Source organism: Vidua macroura (genome assembly GCF_024509145.1).
Source record: "Vidua macroura isolate BioBank_ID:100142 chromosome W unlocalized genomic scaffold, ASM2450914v1 whyW_random_scaffold_48, whole genome shotgun sequence".
In the NCBI taxonomy this organism is placed as follows: domain Eukaryota; kingdom Metazoa; phylum Chordata; class Aves; order Passeriformes; family Viduidae; genus Vidua; species Vidua macroura.
In genome coordinates this window covers 2,445,655-2,455,266 of record NW_026530536.1, presented here as the reverse complement: position 1 = coordinate 2,455,266, position 9,612 = coordinate 2,445,655, and the positions used below count along the sequence as shown (strand labels likewise).

Below are 9,612 nucleotides of genomic sequence, written 5' to 3'. Positions count from 1 at the left end.
TGCACTTCACACATCCTCTCAAACCCTCATCCATTCATTCCCTCTCACAGTATCTGAAGGTAGATTGCTATGTTGTTTGGAGCTACCACTTTTTATAAAAGCACATACTAAAAGATCATGTCCACTGTAATCTCACAGCAACACTCAAAATGATCCCACAAAACCCAGGAAAAGTTAGTGCACACACAAAATAAAGCTAAAAAAGTCTTTGGAGTTCCAATCACAGTTAGTATAACAATCTCACAATTGTGAAGACTAATGATAAGCTTTATAACTGATTAAGTCACAGAGTGCAAAGCAACATCCATTGATTCTTTTGTGTGAATGGAATGATGGAAGCCACATGGGTAAGTTCAATGGATAGTTCATATACATGTGACCACGAACACCCAAACCAGATTTGTGCTCTTAGATTAGTCCTTCTGAATCACGATGCACTTCTGAAGCATCAGCTCTGCAAATTGGGCAGGTACGATTTACCTGTAGAACCAGAAGTGAGAGAAAGTTTAATGCACTGCCAAATACACTCGTTACAGTAACAGTGTCTGCAACCCAGAAACAAAATTAAATTGCCACTTGCAGTGATCAAGAGTGCCCAAAACAGACACACACACACACACAAAAAAAACCCATAAACTCAGCATGCACCTGTTTTCTGATACTTTGGAGTATGTGAAAATGACCTGCAAGTTTTGTAAACTCAGAAGAAAAACACAGTGGGCAGAGAAATCCACCATCACTAGAGAAGCAAGACATAGGTGGAAGAAAGTGCCCTATATTAGGGCATCCTGGTCTTTATTATGAACCACAGCTTTTTAGACTCTCATTATCCTGTTATCCCAGCAGAAGAGCAGAAGTCTATCATGCAGGTTTGGCCAAAGTTTGAAAGTGAGTGAGGTGGGGAAAAAGAAGGGTTTTTAGCAACAGATACAACACACAATCTGACTAAACAGCTCCAAAGCTGAACATGCAGAGAAATTTAGCCTTTTAATGAAAAATTTGTTGAGAATGCACTAATTCATAAAATTATTCATGTTGAAATGATCCTCTGAAGGTCTCTAGGTCAGCGTTCTGCTCAAAGCAGTCAGCTGTAAGGTCAGACCAGGTTACTCAAGTCTCTCTCCCATTAGGTCCTGAAAATATCCAGTAAAGGGGCGGCACAGCATCTCTGGTCCCCTGTTTGACTACTTGTTTTTGTGTATTCCATCAAATTAATTCCCCTTCACATCTCAACCAGTGTAAAGATTAATCAGGTGTGTATGATATATCATAGGCCGCAATACATGTATGTATGTACGTATGTACAAGCTCTCTTAACTTGCTCTTCCTTCAGTCAAGCTAATGTCCTGTAACATAAGAGCTGCACAAGGGACTGCAATTATCATAAGAAACATTAAATAGAAATATTCTAGCTGAAATAAACCTTATTCAGAAGAAAAGGATTCCCAGCCTGAGCCTTCAGGGTGAATACAGGTCATGTTTTCAAGGTTTTCTTTGTAATTATGATTAAATCCCGCTTTAAAAAAAAAGGTTACTCATATATTTCTTTGACTCAATGCTAGAAGTTAGGATTTTTCTATTTTTTTCTTTCTCTTGGGGAATTTTCTCCCATTTGTTGCCTTAAGAGATGATACTGACAGTACTTATAAGAGACAAAAGAAGGGTGCAGCTGGCTGCAGGCTCCAGATTTTGGCTGGGGGGGTGAGGGACTGGGCTCAGCTCCTTGCTCTCTCTTGTGCTTGGGATCGGAGGAGGAGTGGTGCTGTTGCTGCTGTGGGGAGAATTTGTTGCCACCGTGGAGTTCCATCTCTTACCGCTTCTCCTACCATGAGGGAGGCTTTGCTCGCAATAGCAGCTGTTGAACTGGGACCTTATTAACACCCGACCTCACTGGGAAGGACCCTCATCGTCTACTCATTGTCCGAGGGAGCATCTCCCATCTGTTTTCGGGAGCCCGGCTGCCGCTGCCCAGCCCCACTGTTTTCTGTTGCTGCTTCGAGACTTTCGCTACACTTTAACTTGACACCCCATGTCCGCCTGGATCACTGTGGCTCCTGCTACAGCTGCAGAGTTTCTGCCACATTTTGTTTGTCACTCTGGGTGTGCTCGCTACCGTTCCAGCTTGCTGCTCCAAAGTTCCTGCTACAGTCCATTTCACCATCCGGAGGGGCACCAGGACCGGCTCCCCTTGTGGGTTTGTAAAGGAAACCCCTTTTCTATCTCTTCCGCCAGCTTGCCCACCATTATCCCCATGCAGAAAGGCAGCTGAGCCTGCGCCACAGCACCCCTTGCAGCTGAGGGGGAATCATCGCACCTGCCCTGACCACCGGGAGCCAACAGCGCCCCTGCTGGCTGTGACCATAACTACACCAAAGGGGAAAATGCTTAAAGAGCAGGAAGAGACTGTTTATTGGGTTTTCTGTTTTGATTTGTTGTTGCTGATGTTATTTTTTTGCTTGTCTTGTTTTATATATATATGTAAAGAACTGTTATTCCTTTTCCCATATTTTTGCCCTGCAAGCCCTGTAATTTCAAAGTTATAATAATTTGGAGGGAAGGGGGTCACATTTTCCATTCCAAGAGAGGTTCCTGCCTTCTTTGGCAGACACTCATCTTTCAAACCAAGACACTCAAGGAGTTACGATATCAATAACCAATCAGATATTGCAAAACATTATACAACTGAGAGCTGAAAAGCCTGACAAGCAAGAAGATTATTCTCTCTCTTGTTAATCTTGTCCCATTCACTGTTTAACCTCTTTTTCATGAGTCTTCAGCCTTATGTAACATGGATTTTTTTCTCACTGTAGTCTAATATATAGGCACATAATTAATAATTCAGTATAAAATAGGTTTTTCTCTGGAAATCTCATATTGCCTGAAAAAGTCTTTCTATGTAGGGTTTTATGACTATAGGACAGACAAAAATTCAAATTTCATAGGTAGATGTGTCAGAGTTTGCTTTGATGCCCTCTACTGTCACATCACCAGCTTGCAATGGAATAGTAAGCTTTACTAAAATTAACCAATGATAATGTGTTCCCTTGCTCAATTTATCATCATGAGATATGAATTTAAAGATCAGAAGTTATTTTACCCCACTCCCTAAACAGTCTAAATTTTTGTGTTGACATAGTGTAACTGTACTCCCTTTAGGCGCAGATTCCAAAAGTCTTTCAATTAAAGAGAAACCTGCCTAGTTGACACTGTTATGCTGATGCATTTTTTCTCAAGTCAGTTATCCTTTAGCCAATACTAGTGTTAAAAGTAGGCAATTTCTATGTTTGGTGAGAAGCATCAGCACAAAATCACCTCAAAATTACTACAGTTCACTTCAGATTACTAAAATAAGAATTTGCCAAAACTGTTTTTTCCCCCATTTTGCTGGTCTCCAGGGGCTATTTTCAATATCCTTTGATTACCAATTGAAAGTGCTTAATGTAACTTAAGAACTGCCATACTGAGTCCAACCAAAGCTTCATTTAACCAAATACTCTTGAATTGAACAGTGATCAACAGCAGATACATAAGAAAGAGCATACATGATAGAATCATAGAATCATTAAGGTTGGAAAAGACCTCCAAGATCACCAAGTCCAACCTTTGACCAAATACCACCACTAAACCATATGGTGAAGTGCCATGTCTACTCATTTTTTTGAACACTTTCAGGGATTTCAGGGATGGTGACTCCACCACTTTCCTGGGGAGCCTGTTCCAATGCTTAACCATTCTTTCAGTGAGGACATTTTTCCTAATATCCAACTTGAACCTCCCTTGGTTCAAGGGAGGCCATTTCCCCTTCTCCTATCACTATTTGCCTGGGATATTTCCCTGATATATTTCCCTAACTTCCAGCAGCCTGTGGGTCAAGTACTTTTTGAGACAAATGCAATGTCTTTGCATTAACAAGCCTCAGAAGAATTATTTTTTAAAAAACTTAGCAACCTTCACAGAATTTCAGCATCCATTATGTCATGGTGTGCATGACACTCGATGGTCCTTGTTGTCATTTCAGAAGAGAGAGCAAGCTATTTTTCCTTATTTACTTTCTCTCCACACCACACAGAATCATAGAATATCTCAAGTTGTAAGGGACCAAAAAGTATCATTGAGTCCAACTCCCTGCTCCTTTTAAGACTACCTAAAACTAAATAATATGACTAAGAGCATTGTCCAGATGCTCCTTAAACTCTGACAAGCGTACTGCTATGACTGCTTCCTTGGGGGGCCTGTTCCAGTGACCAACCACCCTCTCAGTGAAGAATATTTTCCTAATGTCCAATATGAACTTCCCAATGCAGCTTCTTTCCATTTCCTTGTGTCCTATTGCTGGTTACCAGAGAGAGATCAGCACATCTCCCTCCACTGCCCTTCTAGAGGAATCACAGAATCAACTAGGTTGGAAAAGACCTCTGAGATCATTGAACCCAACTTGTGACCTAACACCACCAATGTCAACTAGACTGTTGCCTTTTTCCCAACCGGAAAATGAAACTCGAGATAATTTTAGTAAGGAGGTATTATAAAAGAGGATCTTTATTTGAAGGCCTTCAGAGGTGGTCGTGGAAAGATGTCCACAAAAGCCCACACCCCCAGGGGTGAGTACATTTTTATAGGTTTTAGGAAATTAGCATAATTGATAAAAAACACCAATTAGGAGGACAAGTGATGATGCAATTCCCCCCCCCCCCCCCCCCCCAGTCAAACCCCTTCTCTGTAGCCCCTCCTTCAGCACTAGTTGTACTTTGTCCATTGGAATGTATCTTGAAGAGTTGTTCTCGGACTTGGTTCCCAGGAAGAACCAAGGTAGCACAGAGCCTTGTACTTCCCAGGGCTTGGAGCTCTGGAATTTGTTTTATCTTTCTGCTTAGGGAAAGGCTGTGGAAAATTACTGGGAAAACTAGCTACTAATACAATAGGCAACAGAGTTACAAATATATGTGTGAAGAATACAGAGAACATAGAAAAAAAAGGCAAAACCCAAATGGCATCATTACCATGGCACTAAGTGCCATGTCCAGTCTTTCCCTAAACACCTCCAGGGACAGTGAATCCACCACCTCCCTGGGCAGTCTATTCCAATATCTAATCACCCTTTCTGTGAAGAAATTCCTCCTAATGTCCAACCTGAACCTCCCCTGGCTCAGCTTGAGGCTATGTCCTCTTGTCCTGTCCCTAGCTGCCTGGGAGAAGAGGCTGACCCCCACCTGGCTACAATCTCCTTTCAGGTAGTTGTAGAGAGCAATAAGGTTTCCCCTGAGCCTCCTTTTCTCCAGGCTAAACAGCCCCAGTTCCCTCATAAGACTTGTGCTCCAGACCCTTCACCAGCTTTGTTGCCCTTCTCTGGACATGCTTCAGCACCTCAATGTCCTTCCTGAATTGAGGGGCCTAGAACTGGACACAGTACTCAAGGTGTGGCCTCACCAGTGCTGAGCACAGGGGGAAGTTGTAGACTGAGATGAGGTCACGCCTCAGTCTTCTCTTTCTTGAATAAACCAAGTGATCTCAGCCACTCCTCATAAGTCTTTCTCTTGAGGCCTTTCACCATCTTGGTCACCCTCTTCTGGACACAGTTTGATGTCCTTCTTATACTGAGGCATCCAAGACTGCACACAGTACTCAAGGTGGGGCTGCACCAGTGCAGTGTAGAGTGGGAGAATCATCATCTTTGACAGGCTAGTTATGCTGTGCTTGAGGCACCCATGGACACAGGTGGACCTTTTGGCTGCCAGGGCATGCTGCTGACTCATATTCAGCTTGCCACCCATCCAAAACCACCAGATCTCTTTCCATGGGGCTTCTCACTAGTGTCTCTTCCCTCAGTTTGTTCGTATAGCCAAGATTATCCCATCCCAGGTGTAGAACCTGGCACTTGATCTTGACATGACTAAGCTTTATGCAATTAATATGGTTTAATACATCCAGTGTGGAAAAATGTTTCAGCATTGACTCAGACCATAGACATGAATAGCAGGGTGTCACCCTGTTCTTTTAAGAGTTTTAAAGTTCTTTTAAAAGTTTTCTATGCCTTCTGATGTTTACATATTTCTACTGGAGTTTCTCATGCACTGTTCATGTAAATAATGATTGTTTTGCATTCTTCTTTGTGGGAGGAGAGAATTGATGGACTGTTGGTTTGACTAGTGTGGTTGGAGAGGTGGCAATTTCATCCTCCAATCCACTGTCACTTTTGGAATTCTATATATTGCGAGGTCAGAAATAAAATTTGCTTTTTTTCTTCTTTTGCATCTTTGAGTGAGTGTGTGAGTTATTTTGTGTCGTAGTGCGACAGCAGGGGACTAGAAAATATTCTGTACTGACACTTGCGTATATGTTAATTTGAGCTAGTTGGCAATCACTCTATATAACAGTCTAAGTAAATATCTATGAATGCTAACATGCTTTAAAAATATTTCAAGCTCGAACGACACATTACAATCATCTAGTTGATTCTCAGATATGTTCTCTTACCAAATTCTGAACCCAAGCACATATTTCATTCAAATAAGCTGTGAAGAAAAGATACAGAGCAGTATTGTGGAAAGATTAATACCAGTCCTAGAATTTAGTATTACCTTTAGAATATATTGGTGTTGTGGTTTAGGAATGGTATTCTCCAATTTAGTACTCCTGCTAAAACCACACTGCTGCTTGCTCCCCCTCCCCTCCTCCAATAGGAAGTTCAAAAGGCAAAGATCACAGGTTGAGAGAAGAACAACTTACTGGAAACAGCAATGAGATAAGAAAATTAACAGTAACAGCGACAATATTAATAACAAAAGGTATAAGACAAGGAAATTATTTACATGTAAAATAAACCAATACTGGACCATTCCTTTCCCTCACTGAAAGGAATGTCCTTCCTGGAAGAGAGGGAAGAGAGTCCCTTTCCCCTGCCTCAGGCAATGATGTCAGGTGGGGGGGCACTTGTTTGCAATAGCAGAGGCTCTGGTCTGTACTGGAGGGTCATAAGACATTTCTTTAAATTCCTGGAAGTCCTCTTTAAATTGCTGGAGGTCCTTGGACAGTCTTTTCACAGATGAGACACAGGCCCATACTTTCTTCATATAGCTGGAGTTAGGTAACCAAATTATCTACTCTTTGTTCTCTTTCTTTCCATGACATCAGTGCCAATGAGTTGGCATATGCTGATGGCACATGCCATAGGAAATTCCGCCACGTGGTTTGTGTACGCTGGACCTCATCTGAATTTATAGGGGATTGCTCATTATTTCAATCCTTATAGAGTACCTCCAGCACACACCTAATTTTCTTGGGTACTGCATACCTTGCTCCATGGTGTTCCAGTTGTCTCAGTGTACTAAAAGATCATCCTTGAAAAGATACCTTTCCCTCATGCTTGATAGGAGTCACCTCCAGAGGCTGAGAGTTTCTGTCCTCTTATCAAGTCCCTTCTTAATGCCCATATCCCGGGACAGGGATCCCAGTTGCTTGGCTTCACTACCATCTAGTTTCGTATCATGGGCTGCAATATCCCAGCATCAGAGCAGACAGGTCACCAGGGGCTCAGGCAACTAGCAGCTAAAATCTTTTCACACATCTCGCAGTTCATCTGGGAATAGAGATCAGGTGATTATATCTGGCCCTGCCACTTCCTTCTGTTCTTCGAGCCCTGCTTCCTCTTCATACCTCACTAAGCAAACTGATTTGGTATTGGATTTCTTCTTCTGTATAGGGGTGACTGATACTGACGTGGGTTGTTCCTCTGGTTCAGCTGCAGTTTGAATGGCCACAGTACCTGTTGGTCTGCTTTCCTCCTCCTCTCTCTGAGGGTGCTGTCTAGTGACAAGCAGTATGTGAAAAATAGTATCCAGGGCCCAGCACGTTGCATAGCTTTACACCTCTCTGGAATTGCCACAGCATTTTTCTTACAAATATTCCTTCATTTTATCAGGGTCCTGTAGTTGCTGGGGGTAAACTTCAAAACCATCGGAGCAGAATAGTCCTTCAAAAACTGACACATGTCCTCCCACATTCCATGCCACTCTTGACTATCCACCCTCAGGACAGATCTCAGAATGACCTTTCTAGAAATCTCTTTTGTAATTCTAAATATGGTGTGGACCACACTGAGGAGACCTGGGAGACCTAGCAACAACAACATGCTTTCCTTAACATCCAAAGGGAATTCAGAATTCTCAAGAACTGTTTTAACAGGTCTAAAGAAGGAAAAGGGGGTGAAAGGCTGAGGAAAATCATCCTCCCCTGTTCCCCCACAGGCTGGGAACAATTACTAATGAATTCCCAGAGTTAGCACCCAAGGTAAGGGTAGGAGAGCAACACTGATTGCACATCCCAAATGACCCTCATTGTCCTTGATATTATCATGTCATATGCTGATATCCCACAGTACAGCAACAAAGCAATCCTGATCCCTCTCCTTGCTCTGAAAAAGAGCACCAGGAGGAACGCATACAGGAATATACACAAGGTTAGGTGCCACGTCCACATGAACAGACCAAGCAACATTGTGACCAGTGGTTCTGGACCCAATACAGCATGTGCTTAGATCAAATTTTGTTTCCAACCCACTCTGGTCAGATGTGTTGTTATCTCAACCCTTTGTGCCACACATTGGGTGCCAATTGTGGCTGTCATGGTTTAGGACTGGTGTTCTCCAATTTAGTAGTCTCGCTAAAACCACACCACTGCTTGCTTCCCCTTCCCTCCAACTGAAAGCACAAAAGGCAAAGATCATGAGTTGAGAAAAGAACAATTTACTGGAAACAGCAATGAGATAAGAAAATGAACAGTAACAGCAACAATATTAATAACAAAAGGTATAAGATACTGAAGCAATTTACACATAAAATAAAACAATACCAGACTATTCCAACCACCATGCTTTCTCCCACAAGAAGGAACACCCTTCTTCCCATGGCAAGAGAGACAATCCCTTTCCCTGCCCCAGGCAATAACATCAGGTGGTATCAAATAACATTAGGGTCTTTACCTCAGCCCCTCCCATTGATCTGGACCAAAACCTGGACAATTGGTTATGCTAACCCAAAGTTGTTTTCAGATTACTTTTTTTTAAATTCTATCATTATTCATGATCCTCCATTACCCAAAAGGCTACTGCCAATATCAAATCCAAGACTTCACTTTATGCACAGGTATTCTACTGTATGCAAGAAGCAGTCATTTCCTTCACTTTATAAAGCCTAGAAATTATAGGACTTGAATAAAGTGAAAAATGTGTATTCTTTATAGGAATACATTTGTCAGCAAAGCATGAGAACATTTTTTTAAAAATGTATCTTAAAATGATGCAACATAAGATTGCATCTATAATTCTCTAGGAGATATTTGACATGCTTCTTCACATAGGACTTTGAAATATTTGATACTGCAACACAGACTATAGATACATTAAAGTAAATCTGAATAGAATTGTTTAAAAAGACAAGAAACTTATTGCACTGTCCTGCTTCTAGGTCTTCCCCACAACTTGTTTTGAATGAATATATCATAGCATGCATAAAGACATAATTTCATGCTAAGTCCTTTTTTTTTCAAATATCTCTCAATCATGTCTTAAAACTTATAAAGATGGATAAATTTTTATTTGCTCCAAGAATTCAAATT

At 41.7% G+C, this 9,612-nt stretch overlaps 1 protein-coding gene across 1 annotated transcript in view; it reads right to left on the bottom strand.

The window, feature by feature from the left end:
• Positions 1-408: 408 nt before the first annotated feature.
• Positions 409-9,612, bottom strand: part of LOC128822752 (E3 ubiquitin-protein ligase RNF38-like) — a 53,616-nt gene continuing 44,412 nt past the window's right edge. The window contains 1 exon segment of the mRNA XM_054004560.1: positions 409-480. Within this exon segment, the coding sequence (XP_053860535.1) occupies positions 409-480 (72 nt within the window).